General features: G+C 35.1%; 3 protein-coding genes across 10 annotated transcripts; all 3 read right to left on the bottom strand.

Annotated features, from left to right (window-relative positions):
* Nucleotides 1–8,472: 8,472 nt before the first annotated feature.
* Nucleotides 8,473–12,024, bottom strand: Y50D4B.2 (the record flags this gene model as incomplete). 3 transcript variants are annotated; one of them, NR_132497.1, is made up of 4 exons in its annotated part: nucleotides 8,558–8,663; nucleotides 8,787–9,267; nucleotides 10,531–10,739; nucleotides 11,248–11,418. NR_132497.1 is itself a non-coding variant. In NM_070978.4 (3 exons), 3 exons carry the CDS (start codon nucleotides 10,595–10,597, stop codon nucleotides 8,558–8,560), a joined length of 654 nt encoding a protein of 217 aa, NP_503379.3. In that variant the 3' UTR covers nucleotides 8,473–8,557. The 3 variants fall into 3 exon arrangements, 2 of the variants coding, with proteins under 2 accessions (NP_503379.3, NP_001300266.1); NM_070978.4 differs by having other exon boundaries at nucleotides 8,473–8,663; nucleotides 10,531–12,024; NM_001313337.3 differs by lacking the exon at nucleotides 10,531–10,739 and having other exon boundaries at nucleotides 8,483–8,663; nucleotides 11,248–11,416.
* A 1,629-nt stretch (nucleotides 12,025–13,653) lies between these two features.
* On the bottom strand, nucleotides 13,654–19,945 carry Y50D4B.4 (PAW domain-containing protein; the record flags this gene model as incomplete). 6 transcript variants are annotated; one of them, NM_001313338.3, is made up of 19 exons in its annotated part: nucleotides 13,654–13,731; nucleotides 13,991–14,090; nucleotides 14,137–14,205; nucleotides 14,368–14,493; nucleotides 14,539–14,792; nucleotides 16,084–16,180; nucleotides 16,224–16,295; nucleotides 16,341–16,466; nucleotides 16,508–16,743; nucleotides 17,496–17,595; nucleotides 17,642–17,713; nucleotides 17,848–17,988; nucleotides 18,039–18,292; nucleotides 18,948–19,044; nucleotides 19,089–19,160; nucleotides 19,206–19,331; nucleotides 19,373–19,608; nucleotides 19,655–19,788; nucleotides 19,873–19,945. In NM_001313338.3, 19 exons carry the CDS (start codon nucleotides 19,923–19,925, stop codon nucleotides 13,721–13,723), a joined length of 2,376 nt encoding a protein of 791 aa, NP_001300267.1. The 6 variants fall into 6 exon arrangements, with proteins under 6 accessions (NP_001300267.1, NP_001300268.1, NP_001300269.1 ...); NM_001313339.3 differs by lacking the exons at nucleotides 14,539–14,792; nucleotides 16,084–16,180; nucleotides 16,224–16,295; ... (3 more) ...; nucleotides 17,642–17,713; nucleotides 17,848–17,988 and having other exon boundaries at nucleotides 13,721–13,731; nucleotides 19,873–19,925; NM_001313340.3 differs by lacking the exons at nucleotides 16,084–16,180; nucleotides 16,224–16,295; nucleotides 16,341–16,466; ... (3 more) ...; nucleotides 17,848–17,988; nucleotides 18,039–18,292 and having other exon boundaries at nucleotides 13,721–13,731; nucleotides 19,873–19,925.
* A 2,767-nt stretch (nucleotides 19,946–22,712) lies between these two features.
* On the bottom strand, nucleotides 22,713–24,321 carry clec-203 (C-type lectin domain-containing protein; the record flags this gene model as incomplete). The annotated part of the gene is made up of 6 exons (NM_070975.3): nucleotides 24,174–24,321; nucleotides 23,992–24,131; nucleotides 23,534–23,943; nucleotides 23,223–23,328; nucleotides 22,978–23,179; nucleotides 22,713–22,860 (listed from the first exon to the last, which is right to left on the bottom strand). Exons 1-6 carry the CDS (start codon nucleotides 24,233–24,235, stop codon nucleotides 22,713–22,715), a joined length of 1,068 nt encoding a protein of 355 aa, NP_503376.2. The 5' UTR covers nucleotides 24,236–24,321.
* Nucleotides 24,322–24,607: the final 286 nt, after the last annotated feature.

Raw genomic sequence — 24,607 nt, 5'->3', positions numbered from 1 at the left:
TTCTGGGAAAATATTATTTTTGTAAAATGTTAAATATTTTTCTCGCTTGGTTTTGAGATTTTTTCCAGTTTTTTGAACAGATTTTCGATTAAAGAAGAAACACACTTTTGTACTTCTGAAAAAAACATAATAAATGTTTAGTTGTGGCGGGGCGCTTAGGATAAGATTTAAGCTTAGGTTTAGGATTATGCTTAAGCTTAAGCTTAGGCTTAGGCTTAGGCTTAGGCGAAGGATGAGGCTTACCTCATTAGGATTAGGTTAAGCTTATGCTTAGGCTTAGGCATTGGCTTTTGCTTAAGCTTAGGCTTAGGCTTAGGCGTAGGCTTACCTTATTAGGCTGAGCGGGGCGAGAAAGAGAAAAAATAAATCCAAATAAAATTCAAGAATTCAAAAAAAAACAATGAAAAAACGAAAATGAGACATGAAATATAATTAAGGATATTTCAAAAAAAAATAAACCACTGTCTAAAAAATATATTTTTTCGCTTTTTCCCTGAAAACAAATAAATTTATTGTTGAAATTTCCAACATTTATTTGTAGATTTTTCAGAACTCTAATAATTTCGTGGAACTTCTAACGTTTTCGACAATTAGATAATGAATACAACAATTCCACCACAAAATGATTCTCTATTAAAAATGTAATCAAAAATGAAATAAGAATGTTCATTGCAGGAGTGGAAATAAATTGGGAAAGAACATAAAAGCATGTATATTTTTGGGGTGCTCTTGACGTCAATCTGGCCGCGTCTCCTTTGTGAGTTGTTCTTTGAGATATTGAATGAAGGGGAGATAAATGGTCTGGCGAGACGAAATAATTTGAACTATCAAGTGCGGATGTGAAGGTTCAATAGAGCAATCAAAACACAAATATATTTTCAGGAATATCTAAAGTGTATGGTTTGGTTTTTTTTGTTGATTTTTTCGATTTTTCTAGGTCTTCAAGGAAACTCAAAAAATCAAAAAAACATAGGAAAACATAAAAATGTCTATCGGATTTTTAAAGAATTTGAAATGTTTATAAATAGTTTTGAATTTTTTAGAAAAAAGGCAATGTTACAAATGTTTCCTTTACTGCTCTAAACTTTTCAGATCCGAGTAATTAAAAAAAAACTATTTTTCAAACTAAACATCGAAGACAAAATCTTTGGCAAAAAGTGTAAACTAAAAGCCATTTAACACTTCGGAACAAGCTTCCTAACGCCAAACCCTAAGTGATATGATTTATGATGTTCCATTAGAATTTTGAGGAATCAAAGAATGATAGACATCGCAAGCCAAGTCTTGACTTTTGAAATATTTAAAGGAGTCAGATTCATATTGAAGATGAGAATGAACTTACTAAATTTCATAATTTTTCATATATATATATATATATATATAAGGGTTCATCAAAACAAGTATTATATGTTTTGAAAAAAATATCTGGTTTCAAACGAAGTAGTTAAGTATGAATAAACAATAAACTTGTAAACGTTCAAAAAACTTTGAAGTATCACTCAGTTTATACTACTTAGGCTTAGGCTTAGACTTAGACCTATGCTTAGTTTGGGCTTGGCGTCAGTGGGGGAGCGTGAGCTCCCTCACTGACGCTATTTAGGGTTAGGATTACAGCGTTTTTTTCATTTTTCAAAGGGTTCCCGTTGGCCGATCAAAGCGAAATTTAACACAGAGACGTATAGGCCACTAAGAAGCTTCCGTGTAAAATTTCAAATTGATTCCATCAAAACTCGCCGAGTTATGGAGCTTAAGGTGTTTTCAAAATGACCCTCAACTATTTTTTAAAATTTGAAAGTTTGGCGTTTTGTCAGTTTTCTGTCTAAGCTCACGAAAATTTAATGACAGAAGGACCGTAGCAGGATAAGGTTTCTTGTGAATTTTGAGCCAATTTCGATTTACAGGAGCCGAGATATTAAGCTTGCAAATTAGACAAAAGTGACCCTCGCTCCGCCCCTTTTTGTCGACAAAAAAAGTGGTAAATGAAAACGCGCGTGTAACTTGACGGCGGGTGGATGGATTTTGATGCGGTTTTTTGCTGTTTCTTCAAAAAGCTTGCCCACCTCTGTATTCTTTATTTCAGAAAGATTGGAGCTCATTGAGCCGAGATATTTTGAGTCAAACTCAAAATACGCTATTTTCCGTCATTTTCGGGTGGTTTTAATTGAAGGAAAATTCGAATACTTGAGATTATTTCACGATTTTTTAGGGGTGTATACAACTCGACGAGGGCTTTTCAACGTGTATCTTGAAAAAATTCTACGACTTTTTTAAGCTATAGAAGTGGGCTCTTTAGTGTGAAAGCGAAAATTGCATGTTCCCCCCTTTGTTTTTTTGGGCGCAATCCTCAAACCACCGCTTCGTGCGCTGTTCTCTTTCACAAATCTTGGGTTTCAAAGTGAAAGTATTGTAGAGTAAGCTTCTGGCTACATTTTAAAGTAAAATTTATTCCAAAAAAGTTATTTTTTCATTCTGAAAATCGAGCCAGAAAAAATGTTGTCAAAAAAATGAGGTTTTTGCTGGAAAAATAAAAAATTTTCCACTACCGAATGGGATTTTATGTTAAATTCGTAATTAGTACATAAATACCGAATGGATGCTGAAAGCACAGCTCTCTACGACCATTTTCAACGATTTTAGAACATTTAATTTTTGACCTCGAAATTTCAATTTCCCTCTTTTCCTGGACCAGTTTTTACTGAAATGTGAATTTTATGCTCTCAATCTTATTATTTTTGCTATGAGAAGCGAGACAAACAAAAAGTTTTTGGCCATGAGTTCCTCGAGCCCCGTTCCTGAAGTTGTGAGCTTCAAGCCTTGCTCCAGAGGCTTTTTTTTTCATTCTTCACCAATTTTCAAAATTTTAAATGCTATCATATTCTCCTTTTAACGCTGACTTCAAATATATACTTTTCATTTTTCAATTCCAATTGTGAGCGGAGCTACGGCCCTTTCAAGGTTCAGCAGTGCCCGCCCGCCCCCTCTTGTCTCCCCTTTCTCTTGCCTCCTCCCTCTCCACAGAGTCTCCACAGTGATGCATGTAGACTGGCTGTAAATCTGGTCTCTAATTACTGTTACAGGATCAGATATGTATATTTTACGACATATCTCTTGCCGCGCTAGTCTACTGTGAGCTCTTTTAGAGAGCTTCAAAGTCAAAATTTGCATTTCCGACCTCCCCCCCCCCTTCGGTGTGTTTTTTTCGCGTTTTTTTTTTAAACCACCGCTTCGTGCGCTGTTCTCTTTGAGAAATCTTTGGTTTTAGGGTGAAATTCTTGTAGAAAAAGATTTTTTACACATTCTCAAGTAAAAATTATTCCGAAAAAGTGATTTTTTTCATTTTGAAAAACGAGGCAGAAAAAAAATTTTCGATTTTTTTCCAAAAACTTTTTTGTTCCCTTCTCGTAGGATGGCGGTCGTTTGAGATATTTTGATTTTGAGGAAAAAAAAAGGAAATTAAAAATATTTCTAAAGCGATACAGCAAAAAAATTTTGAAAATTGAGTGAAAACGCACTGAGATAATCGACCTTGAAGCAAGCTTTTGCCGTTTTTGCGTTGTTCATTTTTCAACTTTGAGCGTTTATTGCTCACTCAATCTGAAATCAATTTTAATTCTGTTTTTTATATAGTTTCAAAATTTGACGCTAAATCCGAAAAACTAAGTTTCAAAAAAATTTTAGTGAAAATGTTTTCAACACCGCCAAAAAATCGAGTTTTTCAGCACGGACTGTTTCGAATTTTTGCGATTTTTCACTCATTTTTTGATGAATCTTTGTTTTCTTTTTTGTGTTCAATGAACAATATTTATGAAAAATGGAATCTATTAACAATTTGTGAAAATTTATTTTTGAAAAAATTTTGTGCCAGTTTGAAATTTTTTCAAAAAATTAATTTTCTGCCTCTTGCCCAGAAAAAGTGGTTTGGTCTGGTGTTTAAAATTAATATTTTTGAAATCCTTACACCTTTCTTCATATTCCTCCAAATTTTTGTCACCCAATTCTCACTTTGAAGGGAGATACAGGGGGGAGATACAGTTCGTTGAAGGGTTGGCTGCCAACACATCGCCACCCCACCCACAGGGAGACACACATTTACAACCCAATATATTCAAATATTACCTCCTGCTCTCAGTTTTTAAGATTTTATGATGATTTTTACTTCATCAGAAAGAACACATTCTCTTTCCTATTTGCAGGGATAGTGGAAGACAAAAAAAACAATATGGATTTAAAATCAGGGCTTCGCCCCGATTTTAATAAAATATATGAAACCCTCTTAAAAAGTTACAAGAAGGTTTTTCCTTGCGCTTGGAGCGCAAAAGAAAAGAAAAAGAGCTATTTAGACTTAGGGTGCCCAAGTGGAATAAAACATTGGAAATCCCAATCCAACCAGCCTAAGGGCCCGAAAAACATACTAGGATGCCCAACTGGAATAAAATATTGGAAATCCTTATGACACACCGGCGGTATGGCGCGGCTTAAGCCTAAATAGCCACTTTTATCAAAATACATTTGAGCGAGGCGGTTGTAAACTATTCGTTTTTTAGCAAAAATTAAAAAAAAAACTTTATTTAAATTTAAAAATAAATATCATATGTTATCACACCTTAGAATATCACGCCTTAATTTAGTAATCATTTTAGTTCATAAGTGTGAGAGAAAGAAAAATGGATTAATCATCGGAATTAAATATCATCAGAATGATTATATTCATCAAAGGTCCCACTTTACTTGAGGGTTAATTTGATCGATATAAAATGTTTATCTCATGTGAAGAAAGGTTCGAATTCTGTACCTATGAATGCTGCCGATATTTGAATTCCTATCTCATGGAAAGAAGGCCTTTCTTGTGGGAAGAACGGAGTTATAAAAAAATATACGCAGGTACAGAATTTGAACTTTTCTTCCCATGAGAGAGGAATTTGAATATTGGCATTCTATAACTTCACTAAGAAAAAAAATCTCCAAAGGTTGATCGCGAATATGTAGAGATTGCTCGCATCCCTTCAAATATTACGAAATTTCCAAGTTTCTTAGTGATAATCTTTATTCAGATTACTGAAAAATATACACAGATTACTTTTGAGTTGCCTGCGAAGTTATTGTAAAACGCAAGGCGAGCTGTTGGTACAGAATTTGAACTTTTCTTCCCATGAGATAGGAATTTGAATAATGGCATTCTATAACTTTACTAAGAAAAAATATCCCCAAAGGTTGCTCGCTTCCCTCCAAATATTACGAAATCTCCAAGTCTTACAATTCGGTTTTTTTGGCTCGGGCTTAAGCATAGGCCTATGCTTAGGTTTAAGCTTAGGCTTAGACTAAAGTCTAAGCTTATGCTTAGGCTTACGCTAAGGCTTAGGCGTAGGCGCAGGCTTAGGCTTAGGCTGAGGGGAGGGAAAATAAAAAACGAAGTACAACATCAAGTGCAACACGCCGAAGATTATTTTAAGAAAATCGTAACGACTTTTACAAAAAACTGTTTTTTGCAAGAATTTTTGCTCGAATTCTCCGTCACTAATTGGTCTCCACAAGGTGCTGGTTTGCTCTACTTATTGTTAGGTACTTTTTTCTGTCAAAATTTCCATTGATGGGAATGTGCTGGAATTTCTCAAAAAACAGAGACCTTAAAAAAAATAAAAAAACTTCAAAGCGGAATACAAAGTTTTAACAACACAATCATTTATCAAGAGAGATTATTACATAAAATTTAGGAAAGTTCATAAGCATTTCAGTCAGGTGGGGTAATGGGTCGGCTTCAAGTCAAGATTAAACCGTCTCAATGAGTGGGGAGGCGGAAAAAAGAAAGTAAATATTTGAGAGATTGGCAAATAAAAAGTTCCGACCAAAAAACTGAACACTCTCTCGCATTGCGATTGTTTGCGAATACTTGGAGGGCAGTAAAAAAAAATGCGAGAGTGGTTAACTTTAAGACTGAAAAAGCTACTTGTCAGCTCGTTTGAACAGTTTAAAAAGAGGTAAATTTTAAGGGGGATTTTGTCTTAAATAATTGCCAAAATTTTGAAAAATATGATTTTTTCAGGAAATCCAAAGCAATGTCGCATGTTCCGACCCCTACAATGTTTTAACACGAATAATTAAAACAAAACTACGGTATAAAAAATGTACGAAAATATTTTTTTTGGTCGACTTCCAAAATTATGGGCGGTAAAAACTGAGTAATTGTCACTTTTTGACAGTGAATAAAAAAATTTCAAAATTTTTTGGAAACGATTAATTATGATATTCGGTTTCCCAGTGATGCTACTCCACCTTTAAATGCTCAAAAAAAAGTTTGCGGGAAATTAAAGTATTGACCATCCAGTAGCCTGGGGCAAAAATGAAAGAACTCAGAAAATAAAGGTACAATGTGTTCAGATTGCCTAAAAAGTTCTTGTATCTGAATTCAAAAAATGGAAAAGTTTGGGAATTTTTATAAAAGGATTTGAAAAAGAGAAACTATTTTCGTTAGCTCAAAAATCGCTTAACTTTGAAAAAAATGTTTGATAAAAAGCCAGAATTCAAAAAATTTTTAAAGGTGGTACGGAAATCTGGGAAATATTTTTAAATGACTCCAAATTTTCCCCTGATTCCGAATATCTAAATGAAAAAAAAATTTACTTGATTTTATATTTGAGCTTGAAAGCGACTGTGCTCCGAGGAGCATTTTTTTGGGCGCGCATTTGAAAAATCTCATCGGTACGCAAATGAAAATCGCGATTTCAGGCTCAAATATAAAATCAGGGAATTTTTTTTCAATTTTTTCACATAGTTTTTTGGAATCAGTGGAAAGTTTGGAGTCATTTAAAAATGTTTCCCCACCTTTAATTTAAAAGTTAAAAAAAAATAAAATTGCAAATTCCGGTAAGCCCATTGACAAAAACTTTCGCATTTAAATTATTGATATATACTACCAAAAGTTATGACGTATAAAGCCGTTGTGAAAGTATTCATTCATAAAATAAATCTAAAGGGGGATTCTTGAAATGTACAAATTGAAATCCAATACTTCCCGGATATTCCGCCGCATGACTGACTGAGTAGGCGATCTTTCCTGCGTCCCAATGTTTTTTACGAATAAAAAGCTCCGATTCAAAACTGTTTTGACTCACAAAAAACTTTTTTTTTTTGAATTTTCAAAACATTAAAAAAGTGTTAGGACATTTTTTTCAGCATGATTGCAACCAACCTAAAATAATTTTCAAATTTTTTAAAGGTGGTCATTATGAAAAAAAAATTCCGGTTTTTTGGAATGAAAAACATAGCTAAAAAGACGATCATGCATTCATTTGATAGAACAAAAAATTTTCTATTTGTTGTTTTAAGGCACTTTTTTTAGCAAGAATATAACAAACCTGACCGTCTTTAAGGCTACGCTATATAGAATAGCGCTATTCATTAAAAAAAAGTGCCCTAGCTATAAAAATTGCAAATTTTTTGTATTTTCAGAAGAGTGTACTACCGTTTCTGTAGCTACGATATTCATTTCAAAAAACCCGAAAAATGTTTTTTTCAATATGCAACAAATCATTAAAAACTTGGAAATTATTTTTGGAGAGTAAAATATAGTGGGAAGCCACAGAGAGTAAAATATAGTGGGAAGCCACAGAGAGTAAAAAATACTGTGAAGCCACAGAGAGTAAAATATACTGTGAAGCCACAGAGAGTAAAATATAGTGGGAAGCCACAGAGAGTAAAATATAGTGGGAAGCCACAGAGAGTAAAAAATACTGTGAAGCCACAGAGAGTAAAATATACTGTGAAGCCACAGAGAGTAAAATATAGTGGGAAGCCACAGAGAGTAAAAAATACTGTGAAGCCACAGAGAGTAAAATATACTGTGAAGCCACAGAGAGTAAAATATAGTGGGAAGCCACAGAGAGTAAAATATACTGTGAAGCCACAGAGAGTAAAATACAGTGGGAAGCCACAGAGAGTAAAATATACTGTGAAGCCACAGAGAGTAAAATATACTGTGAAGCCACAGAGAGTAACTTAATCTGTGAAGCCACAGAGAGTAAATTATAGTGGGAAGCCACAGAGAGTAACTTAATCTGTGAAGAGAGTAAATTAGAATAATTAGAATAATGTACCCTCTGGCTTTCATAAAACTGTTCAGAATTCTTAATTGTTGTTTCAGAGATTTTGGTGTAATTCTACAGGCCTCCAAAGTAGTGGAAAAATGCACTGTAACAGTTTCAGATCGTTGCTAGAGGGGTGGAGAGTTTAGCTTTGTCGCTTAAAATTTTGCAGTGACATATCCTTATGGAACACTTTCAAATGACACATGTCTCGTTTTAAAGTCTGACGGTAAACTAAAAACCTTTCCTTGTAAGAAAATACTGGGAGACTGCTTGGCTTTTGATATGGAAAATACGACGGTACGACTTATGTATAATATGTAAAAGTGAAATATTTTAGGCGTATTTTTTTTGTGTTATGCTATTGTGATTTGTGATTCTCACTCCGATACTATTGCATGATGTTGAGTTTAAATTAATGAATGATTTTTAACGGAAATATAAAAAGAGTAAACGATGGCAAAGAAAACAAAGTAAGGTTAGAGATCGTATTCAGATTCCAAATGAAAATTAATTCCAAAGGTTGCCAGGTAATCGTATATCTTGGAGTCTCCAAAAGCAGCGGCTGGAGTGTAGACGCCTCCTCTGAAAAACTGAAATTTTTATTGGTAATTTTGACGTTTGTTAGAAGACTGGAAGCCGTGTCAACATACATATGTACATAATCTTTTTAGTATCAAACAGTTACTAGAATTTCCAAAAACTCACTCCTTTGGCAGGTTGTTCTTATCTTTAACCAATGCTAGTGCAGCGGAAAGAACACAACCACTAGCTGCCATATATGCGAGATCTGGTCCCTTACAAGTAGCCACCACTTTTCTATCGACTTTTCTCTCGTGCTGCTGATCCAGTGGAATAGTCTCCTTGTATCCATATCCAAAGAACCAATACGTGAATGACGCTTCAGCAATTTGTTGAGCACTTGGACCCGATTTCTTGAACATTCGGAAACTGCACTGATCCGGGTATTTCAAAAGGATTCGGCGAGTGAATGAAGCAAGAGCAAAGGCGCGCGTGATAGCACCCCAGAGAATCAGGCGATACGTCTTGAATCGAGTGTCAAGTTGAAAGTAACTAGAAAGATGAACAGGACGAGATTTTCGAACAGTCGCATCATAATATTGACTCCGGACCATCACTGATAGATCAGCACCAGGGAATGGGATGGCAAAGCCTTGAAGCTCTTTTTCTGAAAATATTGTATATAGAAGAATAGTCGAATATTTTTTTAAACTTTGAATTGTCGAATTTGCCGAATTTGCCGAATTTGCCGCACACATCAAAAATTTGGAAATACAATTTTGACCAAAACTATTGATTTTGTCCCCAAAAATTCAGTAAAATGACACAAAAGTTTTGGTGCTCCAACTCCAAAAAACATCAAAAAGGATAAAATTTTTTGGAGTTTGTCTAGCACGGCAAATTTGCCGAATTTGCCGAGCTCGGCAAATTCGGCAAAAAACTTGCTTAAAAGTGGAGTACCGAAATCTGAGACTTTGTTTTCTCAGGCCCAAAATTACGGAATTTCGTAATGAAACGTTTTGAAAATTTCTCAAAAAAAAGTTATGGTAATTCAAACTTCTGGAAAAAAGACTCATTTTCAGCTAAAATCGAAATTTCGCCAACGTCGGTGGGGCACAAAAATAACTTGTATCCGAAAATGTATTTAGGTCAACAAATAAACGCTTAAAAAAGGTCCACAATTTGCATTAAAAAGTGATAATTAAAAAAACATTGACTTTAGCGGAAAATATGCCTTTTTTTCAGAACTTTCAACCGCCATAACTTTTTAAAGAGAAATGTTTAAAAAAAAACGTCTCATTACAAAATTCGGTAGTTTTGGGCCATTTTTGGTATGAAAGGGCAAAGTCTAAGATATCGGTACTTTTGAAAACTTATTTCTTCGAGGTCTGTAAAAATTCGAAAAGTTTCCGTTTTCGAGTGTTACAAAATTTTCTTGTGAGAGCCCAGACACTCATATTCTTTTTTTTGAGTACCGGCCGTATTATTGTTTTTATTTTAAATCTTTATATTTTGTCAATATTCAAAAAAAACCAGTTCTGTAGGCCAGTTTCACGTGATTTTTGTGATGATTCCTTCTAAATACACTTATAATGCTTCAAAACGACCTAATTTCAAAAAAAGTGGAAAAATGTTGAAAGTATGAGCTTTGGAGGAAATCCGAAGCAATGTCGCATGTTACGACCTCTACAACGTTTTAATACAAAAAATTAAAACAGAATTACAGTATAACAAATGTAGAACAATTTTTTTTGGTCGACTTCCAAAATTATGAGTGGCAAAAACTGAGTAATTGACACTTTTTGACAGTAAATAATAAAATTTCAAAAACTTTTTGAAAAGTTTTATTATGATATGCGGCCAGTTTGGCACTGGCGCTATTCCACCTTTAACAATTGAAAACTTCGGAAAACAAAATTACAAAACTTACCTTCAATTTTCCAGACAACTCCTCGACGCGGTGGAATAACTGTTCCATTCTCAATGTCGTTTGGCATTGTAGACTTTCTAATTTCTTTCATTTTATTTTCATTTTCATTACTCACTGCCAAGAGTACAGTTTCATAGGTTCCAGTGTTAAGCGAGTACCCCATCGGTCCACTATGCAGTTGAACAAATGATTCCACGTGGTTCAGGTCACTCAAAGCGTTTTTAGAGGTGAAGTAACACCAGAGGGGAAAATGTTTAAAACTACTCCTGCGGTAAAAAAAAGGACGGGATATCACAATAAAACTTTTAAAAAATTTTTTGAACTTTTTTTTATTTACTGACAAAAAGTGACATAATTTTGGAAGTCGACCAAAAAACTTTTGTTTTTTCTACTTTCTTATACTGTAATTATGTTTTAATTATTTGCATTAAAACATTGTTGGGGTCGAAACATGGGACATTGCTATGAATTTACTCAAAACCTGATATTTTTCAAAATTATTCCAATTTGCCAAAACTTTAACCGGGAATTGTAAAATATCTAAAAATTTTTGGAGTTTTTTATTATGATGTTTGGATATATCAGTTTATTATAAATGTATTTAAAATAAATCCCCACTGGAGCTACTCCACCTTTAAAGCTATTATTTCTTTTCAACAAAAGTCGGTTTATATTTAAAAATTGGTAATATTCAGAAAAAAAAATATTTAAGCGTACCAGTTTTCTCTCCAACAATTCTCAACACCTCTCTGAGCTTCTTCTCATTCCTTCCAGCAACCGCAATTGATAAATCATCGAAAAACTGTGATTTTATCATACGTTCAACAATAAATGTACCAGTGAAACCAGTTGCTCCATAGACAACCACATCAAAGCGAGTGGACATTCTAAAAAGCTTAACAAGGGAAGTTTTTCGGCTCATAATTAAACTTCCAAATGAAGCCTATGTCATTTGAAAGAGGACCTTCTAAATGGGACACTACAAATAAATTAGCGGAAGAGAGGCATTTTGAACTAGGAAAAAGTCGATTTTAAATTTTTTTTGTGCATTTTTTCCAACTTTAGAGGCCCGTCAAATTGGGATTTTTGCGTACTTTTTATGATTTTGCAATCGAACCTCCAGAGTTGAAAATATTAATTAAACACGTTAACAACTCACTAGTCAGAAGTTTGGATGATTTTTTCCTTCAAGGTTAATAAAATAACAAAAAAAAAGATCATGTAGCTCTACACTTTAACATATAAAAACGTTAGAAATAGTATAAGGAAATGAGATAGAGCAGAGAAATTTTTTAGATCGAGTTAAGTATCCTATTTTGAAGGTCCTTTTTAAAATGACATAGGTTTCAACTAAAAATCTAACTGAGAGCTAAAATCATTTTTTGTGAGTAAAAAATAATCAGAAAATATTTTTTAAAAAATAAGAAGGTAAACTGAAATTCAAGTTTGAAAATTTGAAAATTTGAAATATAAATCTTGAAGAAAGTCATCAAAACAACGAAGAGACCCGTCGAAAAAAAGAAAGATTCGAGTCCAAAAAGAGACGGCAGAGATCAAAAAGTGTGCGTTGTTTTGTAGGCTAGACAATTTGTGTTTCACGTTGGCTAGAGTATAGCGTTGTTCAACATCGAGGGCAATGGTACTTTGGGAAATCTTGTATGTTCTAGTTAGTCATCATTTCTGTGACCTATGTAACCAGGCAGTAAGATCAAACTGGGTAGAGAATTAAGCACTGGTTTTCAAAATTTTTTAAAAATTTGGTAGAATAGAACTATTTCCCGAGAAATACGCGTTTTTTTTCGGCAATTTGCCGATTTGCCGGAAATTTCCAATTCCGGCAATTTGCCGGTTTACCTATTTGCCAGAAATTTTAATTTAAGGCAAATTGCCGACTTGCCGATTTGCCGGATACCAGATTTGCCGGAAATATTCAGAGGGATTTTTTATAAGACGGAAGCACTTAAAACTGTCCATTTTTGAATTTTTCCCGTTGTTTCTACATATTTTCATAGAATATGCGTACTTCTCAAAATAGATATAGGAAAATTCATATGATGCGTTTAATTTTGCCATTTGAAATTGAAATTCGGCAAATCGGCAATTTGCCGGTTTGCCGGTTTGCCGGAAATTTCAATTCCAGGAATTTGCCGATTTGCCGATTTGCCGGAAAAAATCGTTTGTCGCCCACCCCTGATATGAATTATGGAGAATATGGAATTTTAAATGTGCACTGGTTTTCAAAATATTTTAAACTGAAAATTATGGAAAATATGGAATTTTGAACATCTTTTTATTTGAATAAAAAATTCGACCGCGTGGTAGAGTTGAACTCTTTCTAAACTCTAATATCTAAACTCCATCTTAAAAAAATGTAAACTTTATTTTCAGCCAACAGGTAATGCTGAAAAAAATCCAGAACACTAACCAAGGATATCATTAAAAAACAAGGAGTACTTTTCATGTTGAGCCTCGGCTCCCATCACAAAAATGCTAAGCTACAGTAACCCCATTTCCGTGGCGAGACCCGAAATTTCTCCTCAGAATCTCTTCACTGTAAGCTCGAAATTTTCACATATTTTTGAAATTTTGGTTCGTACGTGGCATAATCATTGCCAAACTGGTCCGGTTGAAAAAACTTTTTTAGTATTTTTTTTAATTTCGTCACTTTTCGTGGCGGGACCCAAATTTACTCGAAAATTCAAATTTTCGGATAAATCTTTTGGCGGCGGGAAATTGAAATTTTCGAGCTGAGTTTGAATAACCTCATGACATTGCAAAAATCGGCTCCCACCACGAAAACGCTAAGCTACAGTAACCCCATTTTCGTGGCGAGACCCAAAATTTTCAAAGTTAGTGAAACCTAGTCATGATTATATTTGTTTGAAAGCTCTCAATAGGCTGAACTCGAATGAGACGTTTTGAAAAATTTTCAAAAAAAAGTTATGGGTGCTTAAAGTTTTAGAAAAAATGGCTCATTTTTGGCAACTTCTCGTCAATTGAGATGTTTTTTGGTTCGATGCGGGCACAAATATGATACAAGTTTTTTTTTTCGTTATTGTTTGTTGGTTGTTTGTTGGACGTTTGTCGGAAACTGTCGACAAATGAATAATATTTAAAAAGAAAAAATCGCACATTTTTATTTGTAATTTACAAAAAAAAAAAGAAACCAAATGGGCGGTGCAGAGTATTCTTAGTTGTTCTCTGAAAAATTGAAAGATTTTTGATTTTTTTCAGTTTTTAGGTATATTTTTTTTGATAACTACAGTTCCCCGACACTTACCGGTCACCTCAATGCCTTCAAAACACCGGTTTCTAAAACTACAGTACTCCTACAGTATCATTACAGTACCCTTACAGTGATCCTACAATGATCCTACAGTACATCTACACTGTACTCCTACTGTAATCCTACAGTATCCCCACAGTGATCCTACAATACCCCTACCGTACTCCTATGTACCTCTCTGGCCCCTCCAGTAGACTTCAACAGAAACATTCTCCAAACTGCCCTCATCGTCGAGTTTGGTCCTAAAAATTTGAATATCCTCGTCCAGCTCTATCTGAAATTGAATAGCTAGAATTGTGTAAAGATCAATAAATACTTACATCCAAAGAAAGATCGACAACATTATTTTGCAATGTGAAAGTTCCGTCAATCGGAATATCGATGCAATTCTGCAAAAAGCGCTAAATTTTGGGATATGCACTCCAAAAATACGGTATCCCTACAGTACTCCTACAGCACCACTTAAGTTCTTCTACAGTACTCCTGCATTACCCCTACAGTACCCACCAATTTCCCTACACTACTCTCATAGTGAAAATTCCCAAACTTACGTATAAAACATTCCAACAGGCTCTGGCCGTTCCTCCCCGATTGGCAATCTCTTCAATTCCAATTATTCCAATAACTACTTTTTCCACGTATTTTCCATCGATTCTCAAATTGAGCGCCCATCGAATCTAGATTTTAACAAATTACGCTTATTTTATAAATGAAAAACCTACGTTTCCCTTTTCCTTTGGGTTTTTTCTGCGTAAGAATACAGTATTCTCTGTATAATCCTCTACTCGTTCCAAGCCATTAAAATCGAATAATCTGACTGGTGACCCATCTGGCTCGGTGTGTGAATACAAATTATTGATGAAGTTATACGTGAACTTTGCATAGTTTTCTCCAGTCTTTGGGGACAGTGCAAAAACCCGTCCACTGTCGTCATGGAATGTAGAGGAAATGTTGAGAAGGTGATCTTGCGTTGAAACTACAGAAATTAAAAGTAGAGTACCGAAACCTATTTTATACATAAAATAGCCCAAAACTACCGAATTTCGTAATGAGACTTTCTGAAAATATCTCAAAAATGTTATGGCACTTCAAAGTTTTGGAGAAAAATTCTTTACAACACATCTTCAACTACATATCTACACTATCTAGACCAGTAATTCCGCTAAAGCGCCCCAACAATACCATTACAGTATTCCTACAGTAACATTGCAATACCCCTACGATAACACAACTGTACCCCTACAGTACCATTATTGTACCCCTACAGTACCCCCCCCCCCAATACCGCTACAGTACTCCTACACTACTGTACTCCTGAAGTACCCCTACAGTATCCCAGCAGTACCCCGACAGTGACGCTACATTACTCCTACAGTGCGACTACAGTAAAAAAGTTTTGGAGAAAAATGCTTGACAGTACCAGAACTAGTGGAAATAGGTATTTGTTTAATTATCACCCTAACGAAATTTGGTAGTTTTGTGAAATTTTGGGGCAAAAAAAGCAAAGTCTCAGATTCCGGCACCTTAAAGGTGGTGTATTCGATTTTTTGTTGCTTTATTAGACTCAAAATTGTCTGAAAACACCGAATTTTATAATGAAACTTCTTGAAAACTTTCCAAAAAAAAGTTATGAGAGCTCAAAAAATGGCCTACAATTAGGTAAAATTTGAAATTTGACCGACTTGCCAATGTCGCAGCGACTGGTAACAATTTTTTTTTTGAAATCACCGTCAAATTTTGGGTACACATGTCAATTATCTCGCGTTTTCAACTTCATTTATGAATTTTAGTCGATGGACGGCGAGATTTGGTAAAAAAATTAAAAAATATCGCCGTCCGTCGACTTTAAAAAACATTTATGTTTTTCAAATTTCAAATTTTACCTAATTGTAGGCCATTTTTTGAGCTGTCATAACTTTTTTTTGGAAAGTTTTCAAGAAGTTTCATTACGAAATTCGGTGTTTTCAGACAATTTGAGTCTAAAATCTACTACACCACCTTTAAGGTGCCGAAATCTGAGACTTTTTTTGCCCCAAAATTTCACAAAACCACCAAGTTTCGTTAGGGTGATAATTAAATAAATAATTGTCTTTCATTATGAAATTCGGTGTTTTCAAACAATTTTGACAAAGTTTTCAATAAAAAAAATTGACTACACCACCGCCGGTAGAATATACTTTAAATCATTTATAATATAGAACTAACTTTTTTTCAAGCTGCGTAATTTTTAAAAGTCTTACCCCACCGAAGTCGTGAAAAAAACTCACCCCAGTAGGCTTTAACCGAAAAACCGCTCAAAAGCCCCGAACATCGCACACACCTTTCAGCTTTGCGGAATATTTTTATATTCTTGTACAGCTTTACCTTAAATTTACTCGTAGTTGCTTCTAGGTGAAAGAAAACTTACTCCTAAGAAAAGAGTGTCAGCTCGTGGCATATCAATGATCAAATCCTCGTCCACCGGAATTTCCGTGCAATTCTTGAAATTAACTTTACTTCAAAAAATTCAAAAAAACTGCAAAACCTCAAAAGTTTCCAAACAAGCCTCGGCTTTGCCTCCTCCGTTGAGTGTCTGATTGATTCCTATCATTCGAATTACCAGCGTCTTCACTACTTTATCAGTAGCCTTTAAGTCGAATTTCCAGTAGATCTGAAACCCAGTAAGTCTACTTTTGTGAAGGTCAAACATACCATTCCTTCCTCATCAGGTTTTATCTTTTGTAAGTATACATCGTATGTGTCGTCATCAGCATGTCTTTCGATATTTTTCACAAGAAATGGTTTAACCGCTGATTCATCTTCGTTAGTGTGTGAATATTTTCCGCGTTCAATTTCGTACTTGAACTCAAAGTATCTGTTTTTGAAACGGTTTCCCAATTGGATAGACTCATTCTGCGTTTTTAATGTCCAATGGAATGGCACGTCATCTGAAAATGGTCTTTACAGGAGTCTAGGCCAGGGGTGAAAGGCAATTGCCGTTTGGCAGTTTTTTTGTCAACAATGTCGGCAAATCTGCAAATTGCCGGTTTGTCGACTTGCTGGAAATTTTCAATTTTTTTTCAATTCCGGCAATCCGTTTGCCAAACATCATTTCGCCGGAAGTTTTTAGATGGATGTTTCATAAGACGGAATCACTTAAAACTATACCTTTTAGAATTATTTCTCGTCTTTTAAAGATATTTTCATAGTTACTTTAATAGAAAAATCAAAATAGATGTAGGAACATTCATATCAGGTCAAGGAATACGTTTTGTCGTTTTTTTTTCAGTTTTGATTTTGTGATTAACTAACGGTCTAACACCTTAAAGAATGTAAACTTTTTAGTTTCACGAAAAAAAAACCAAAAAAAAAAAGTGTTTTGTTTTGTTTTGAGCTGGAATTATTCTTAAAGGTGCCTGATATGACGGATATTAATAGGCTTCTCATTGCTAACAGTCTTCTATATAACTACAAAACAATATTTGAAAAAAATCAAAACTGAAAAAAAACGAAAAAACTTATTCCTTGACCTAATGGGATGCGTACAATTTTGCCGATTAAAATTAAAATTTTGAAGTTTCGAAAAAAAATGAGCAAAACCACAATTTTTCAGAAATTTTCAATTCCGGCAATTTGCTAATGCTCTGACTACTCTAATGCTACTGTAATGCTACAGTACCCCTACAGTACTCCTATGTACCTCTCCAGTCACTCCAGTACACTTCAACAGAAACATTCTCCAAACTGCCCTCGTCATCGAGTTTGGTCTTAAAAATTTGAATATCCTCGTCCAGCGTTATCTGGAATTGGACAGCTAGAATTGGTTAAAGATCAGTAAATACTTACATTCAAATATAAACGATGGAAAGCGTTATTAAAAAAAGTGATTTTTCCGTTAAACGGAATATTGCCGCATCTCTGAAAAAATGTTTCTCGAAAATTGTGTGAAAATCAATTTTTGTTGTGTCAAGACCTGCGGTACTTCTACAGTACCTTTAAAATACCCCTGCACTACCCCTACAGTACTTCTCTAATTAAATTTTGCCGCTTACCGGGTTAACTATTGAAGTAAGATCATGTCCACAGGCTATGGCCGTTCCTCCACCATTGTCAATTTCGTCGATTCCTATGATTTTGATCACAACTGTCTCCACTGATAGTCCATCGATATTCAAATCGAGCGCCCATTTAATCTATGATAGATTTTAACAAATTACGCTTATTTTATAAATGAAAAACCTACGTTTCCCTTTTCCTTTGGGTTTTTTCTGCGTAAGAATACAGTATTCTCTGTATAATCCTCTACTCGTTCCAAGCCATTAAAATCGAATAATCTGACTGGTGACCCATCTGGCTCGTTGTGTGAATACGAATTATTAAGGAAGTTATACGTGAACTTTGCATAGTTTTCTCCAGTCTTTGGGGACAGTGCAAAAACCCGTCCACTGTCGTCATGGAATGTAGAGGAAATGTTGAGAAGGTGATCTTGCGTTGAAACTACGGAAATTAAAATTAAGTTGTAGATTTTGCAGAAATTAGTTTTTACACATTTTTGGGTGATCAGTTTTCATGTCCCAACAAAAAATCAATGAAATCTTCAAGGGATGAACACAAAGACCTTATACTTTCTACAAGATATTATTACCGGTACAGAGAGTGTAGATAGTTAGAGAGTGACAGACATCCGGGACCCAATGGGGCGGGGCGCGCGGAAGAGACGATTTGTGTCGATTTACGAAATGATGACAACGAGGAAAATTTCGTAAATCGACACAAATCGTCTCTTCCGCGCGCCCCGCCCCATTGGGTCCCGGATGTCTGTCACTCTCAAACTATCTGCACTCTCTGTACCGGTAATACTCTTATCGTGCTCAGATAAATCAAAGCAGGCACCGCTCCAAACCACGGAGGTGACTGCCCACCACACAGGCAACGCTTCAAGACCACACAAGCAACCAAAAAGCACGCAGGTGACGCCTAGAAATCACACAGGCGGCTCAACGGTGCGCAGATATTGGCAGTGGCTACAAAACCATGCAGGTAACGCCTACATACCACGCATTTATAATTTAGAGCTAACTTTTTTTAAGCTGCGTAATTTTTAAAAGGGTTGCACCGCTTTGGGCCACTGAAGTCTTGTAAAAATACTCACCCCAGTAGGCTTTAACCGAAAAACCGCTCTCAAGCTCCTCACATCCCATACACTCTTCAGCATATCGGAATACTTTTATATTCTTGTACAGCTTTACCTTAAAATTTACTCGTAATAGCTTCTACGTGAAAGAAAACTCACTCCTAAGAAAAGAGTGTCAGCTCGTGGCATATCAATGGTCAAATCCTGGTTTGCCGGAGCTTCCAAGCAGTTCTTGAAATTAAGTTTACTTCAAAAAATTCGAAAAAATTTCAGAACCTCAAAAGTTTCCAAACAAGCCTCGGCTTTGCCTCCTTCGTTGAGTGTCTGATTGATTCCTATCATTCGAATTACCAGCGTCTTCACTACTTTATCAGTAGCCTTTAAGTTGAATTTCCAGTAGATCTGAAACCCAGTAAGTCTACTTTTGTGAAGGTCAAACATACCATTCCTTCCTCATCAGGTTTTATCTTATGTAAGTATACATCGTATGGTTCTCCATCAGAATGTCTTTCAATATTCCTCACGATAAATGGTTTAACCGCTAATTCATCTTCGTTAGTGTGTGAATAGTTTCCTCGTACAATTTCGTACTTGAACTCAAAGTATCTGTTTTTGAAACGGTTTCCCAATTGGATAGACTCATTCTGTGTTGTTAATGTCTTATGGTATGGCACGTGAGCTGAAAATCGGTAGTGATCACAAGAGTTTAGATGGCAAAACTAAACCTATTCCAAAATTGTCATCAGAGTCGTCGTTTGAAAAACCCCCAAATATGGCTAAAGAGACTGTTGAAAAAATGACTAGAGTTCCAACGAGAGCCAAAGCTGTGCTCTTTTTAGAAGGATGCTTTTGTTGCGATCTTAAATTTTCAATAAAATTCTCACTGATACTTCAGGATTCTAAGAAAAGTGCAAAACTTTAGTTAAATATTAAAAGAACTTACATGTTTGTTTCTCCTAGCGACAGAGGAGAGTACACAGGATTTTGCGATGACATTAGTCGTTTGAAAAGTGTGTCTAAAGATAATTCAATTTGGTTTGTTTAAAGTGTTTTGTTGCCCAATGTCAAGAAAGATATAATTAGTTTTTTTGGCAACGCACTTATCAACTCAGGCAAAAAAAACTCATGCCAAGATTTGCCGGAAACTGAAAGTAGCTTCTAATCACATCCCCAACAGAGCAGGCTAAATGCCTTATACGAGACTAAGTTTTTTGTCTGAAAGTTCACTCAACCGAATTGAGGGTCGCAAGCCCGAACGCATGTAGAGACGTTGGCAACCGTTTAGCCTCTTCCAAACCTAATAATTCAGATTGAGGGCCGTAGGCCTGAACACAAGTAGAAGCGATAAGAAAATTTTAAGTCTATTCCAAGCCTAATAACTCAGGTTGAAGACCGTAGGCTCAAATACACTTAGAAAATTTGGGAAAATGGGCTTTTTGTCTTTTGAAGGGATATTGACTTGAAATTTGTGAGGGAAATTTTGACGAGAAATCCAATTTCTGGCAAATTGTTTTGTGGGAATTCGGATTTCTTTTTTTGAACATTTCAAAATTTTGTTGAGTCTCCCAGTATGTTCTAGAACACTCAAATACTTTGAATTTTCAGCTAAAAAAATTTTTAAAGTGAATGTTGAAGTTGTTTCGAAATTTGAGAATTTTCTTAAAAGTTCTAGAACCTTCTGGAAAGTTCTACAATAATTCGGAATGGGCTGGCAAATGAAATAAAAATTCGACTACACCACCTTTAAACTGACAACTAGCAATGTCAGAGTCATGGCAAAAAGGAGAGTGAGATCTCTCTCACAAATGATGGATGCTGAAGGTGGCTGCAAACCGCTGATTAAAATGACTACTTCCTCTATCTTCCTTTTTTTCAAATCAACAGCAAAGTATAAAAAGATTATCAATTAAAAAGAGATTCGGTGGCGTGACACATTTCAACAAAACAATTGGTCAAAAATCAAATTAGGAATATTTTTTGAAAAATGAAATAATTGCACGGCCTCTTTTTAATTCAAAAGTTAAATAAAATATCGTGATTAACTTTCTCGGCGTCTCTCATGGGCGAGAGAGTGAGTTTTTTGAACCGATTGTGCACTGAAAACGGAAAAAGGGTCTTAATGGTAGCAGAGTGAATGAAAAATAAAATATATTTTCCGTTTTCGATCACAGCTTTTTGATGAAAACTGACTCCAAAAATTCAAAAACAAAAATTATGCCTGAAAACGCCAAAAATGGTCGAAAAACCATAAATTAAACGGTCAGGACCAGCTGGGGTTAAATAGGTAGGAAAAAGAGGCGGTGCCAAAATGCTGTGGTGTTATCATGCAATCATTTCATACAAATGTTGCTTATAAGATAAATTGTATCGATGGTCATGTATTTTGTGTTATTCATTCCTAAGAATTAGCAATCATATCTGATCCAATGCGATGACACTTTTTTTTTCTCAGTATTATAAGCAATAAGTAGTAATTTCAAAAGTGACCTTCACAAATGTTAAATAGATGATTTCTTGAGAACAAGACAACTTAGTACTTCTAAACAACTTAGTACTTCACCAAAAATAATATTGATATTGAATGTGGAATGGCGAAATAAAACCTGCTCAAGATGTCCTAACTGTAAAGCGAAAGGAAAAAAAAATTCTTACCTACCGTAAGCATTCAATTCTTCATATTTTTCAATGACAAGAATTAATGATTTTCTGAAGATCATTGTTGTTTTGTTGGGACAACATTAAAGTAGAAAATATTTAATTTTTTAATTTAAATTCTTCTTCGTCTTAATTCGTCTTAATACCATTCCGTGATTATTTTCACATTCCGTGATTATTTTCACTCGGGAATCGCTCGCCCACTATGGGGGAGTCTACGCAAGGACAACGCAAGGACAAGGACAACATTCTAATCGAATGGAAACGATTGCCCAGCTGCTCCAATTCTAGCGAACAATGATAACTATGGTATTCTGGTATTCTGTATTCCTTCACGTCTCCCAGCGAGCGTAATAAATTATTATTATTATTGTTTCCCAAGAATCGCCAATAAAACGACAGAAACCACTTGAATCGTTACTTTCGCATTTAAAAAATAAGAAAATTCCGACCTTGGTTCATTTTCCAACTGCACCGAATCAAATGTTTCCACTTTTTTCTCTGAAATTAGAAAAAAATCCAAATTGTTGGCTTTATTTTCCTGGAAGTGCCTGGCTCTGGGCCTAAGAGTTTATACAACTATTGAAAAATTAGTTAATTTTAGTATTTATACCATTTTGGAGTAATATCTACATAAACAGATAAATTACAAAATTAAATATAAATATTGTACAATTTCTCTAATTTAAATGACTGCAAAAAATAAAAATACAATGGAACAACTGGCTAATAGGGTCCTGGCACGAGCGAAGCCGTCGGATCAAATGAGGAATTTATTTGAGATAGTATGGTGATAAGGAAGTGAGTCACATAGTTATTAGCAACTAGAGCTGTTAGAAAGCACGTCCATTCCTGCAGAACGTGTTCGGCGGCAGGACGAGAGCGCGTGTTTAGACTCAAAGTGTGCACAAAGATACTACTGATACGAGTATCGTAATGAGGCTTTTCGAAAAATTCATAAAGATGTTAATGTCGGTTTAAAATTTCGTTAGAAAAACTGATGATGATCATATAGCTAAAAATTACCGCCTCAATGTGGTATCAATTATATACGTTTTTATGACGTTCTGTAATCATCAGTTTCACTTTAACGCAAAATTTTATTCGTTTAAAACAACAGATCATCAGTTAGCTCGGCAACTTTCCACAGACGTATGCTTTAACCCATGTTGCTGTACAAAACTCATCATCCACTGAACCGTGAACGAAGTCTGCGAATCCAAGCTCGGTATCGGAATATGGAGTGACAATCATGTGCAAACATTGTTGAACTCCCCTAAAAATGAGTCGATTAATCTTAAATCCATACATCCCACTACAAATTTCATCCTGAATGCCAGGTTAATAGAGAGTATACGGGAATTAATATATTCTTAGCGAATAACTGACATACCGGAATTTTTGTAGATAAGTGCCGTCGAGCTCCCGAGTACCAGTTGAAAATCCATCAGTGCCTGTCGTGTGCCCATCAGTCCACTCGATACTGTTCAGTCGGGCACAAGAGGCGCCGGTCGGGCAGCTAGCTTTTCTCTTCCCACCGAGCCAAGCTGTGTATTTTCCACCACCATCCTTGTATACCAAGTCACGAAGAACATCTTAATTATCTGATTGGTTGTGATTATATTACTCTTGGCCTACAAGAAATATTCATCCTTTCGTTTGCGTTTTGAAGTCCTGAAAGTTTTGCTCCGACTGCGTTGCACTCTGCTTCGGCATCGGACTGGGACATCTTTCCGTAGAACGCCTATATATCTTGATTTAGCTTGAAGTGGAATATATTTGTGAGCTCATAATATAAGTTACAACCTTGAAAATTGAGTACCTTCCTCTCTCTTCAGAAGAACAAGAAGACATGTTTGATGATGTTTATTAGTTTACTAAGCTTTTCAATTCCAAACTGCACCAAAGATTTACTACAATATTTACTACAATAAACCGTGAAAACTAACCTTCATACACCATCTTCCTTGTGGTCTTTCATAAGTCATCCAATCATCTGGACACGTGGCAACTTGAGCGAGAGGTGGATTTTCATGATTCTCTCCATGATTGACAATAATCGTAGATATGGGTCTTTCTCCGGAAACTGGCAATGCTGTTATAGTTGTTGAAAACGTGGATATAGGTTCTTTGGATAAAAAAGTTTCATTGGTGGCATTTGATTCTTCTTCATTAAATGTTTCGGTTCTTTTAATCGGGCTGTTGAATTCAGTTTCTGTGGAAAAATTAGAACTTGAAGGTATTGGAAATTCAGTTTTTGTTGTGGGTGGTGATTGCTTTGAAGCTACTGATGAAATAGATACCGGCACAATGCTGATGAAGGTATTAAATACATTTGTAATAAAATATGTAAACGAATCTGAAATAAGCACATTTGTATTTCGTAACGGTTTTGTAAATAGCTTACAAGGCTTGCTATCATCGTAATTACCAGTCATTATAGTCAAACCATAAGCAATTGGTGCTGATATCATCAATATTCCAATAAATATAAAAAGTATCTTAACGATAGTTTTGCAGCTGTGATGGGAACTAGTTGATCGTGATCTTAGAAGGACATATTTTGAAAGGAAAATGAAAGGAACATACCTATTTGAGCTGCGTGGCAAAAGCGGATCAGTTTGTGTAGTTGGAAGGCTACGGGATGGCATTATTCGAAAAAAAAATGTATAATCTTACATAAAAGTTATTATAAGAAGCACAGAATCAAGACTAAATAGTTTTTGTCGACTGAAATGCAAAGAAAAGTGATAGTAGATTGATAACATATGACAGATGAGGAATAAATGTTTATTGAAAATAAACGGGTATGTGGAATACAATTATTTAAACATTTTGAGTAACATTAGGATTCCTCATTTCTTTGTCTTCCTTTTATATTTTCACGTAGGCGAATCACTTTCTCCTTATGGGGAAGTTTCAACAAGTTAGGACAAATGAAGAAGAGGATTGAATGGAGAGCGGAGTTTTTCTGAATTTGTATAAGCTTTAAGATATGCCCACGGAATTCATACGTAAGGCCG

This window comes from Caenorhabditis elegans, chromosome V, assembly GCF_000002985.6.
Source record: "Caenorhabditis elegans chromosome V".
NCBI classification, from domain to species: Eukaryota; Metazoa; Nematoda; class Chromadorea; order Rhabditida; family Rhabditidae; genus Caenorhabditis; species Caenorhabditis elegans.
Note: the sequence above shows the minus strand (reverse complement) of the source record. Positions and strands in the feature narration are given on the sequence as shown.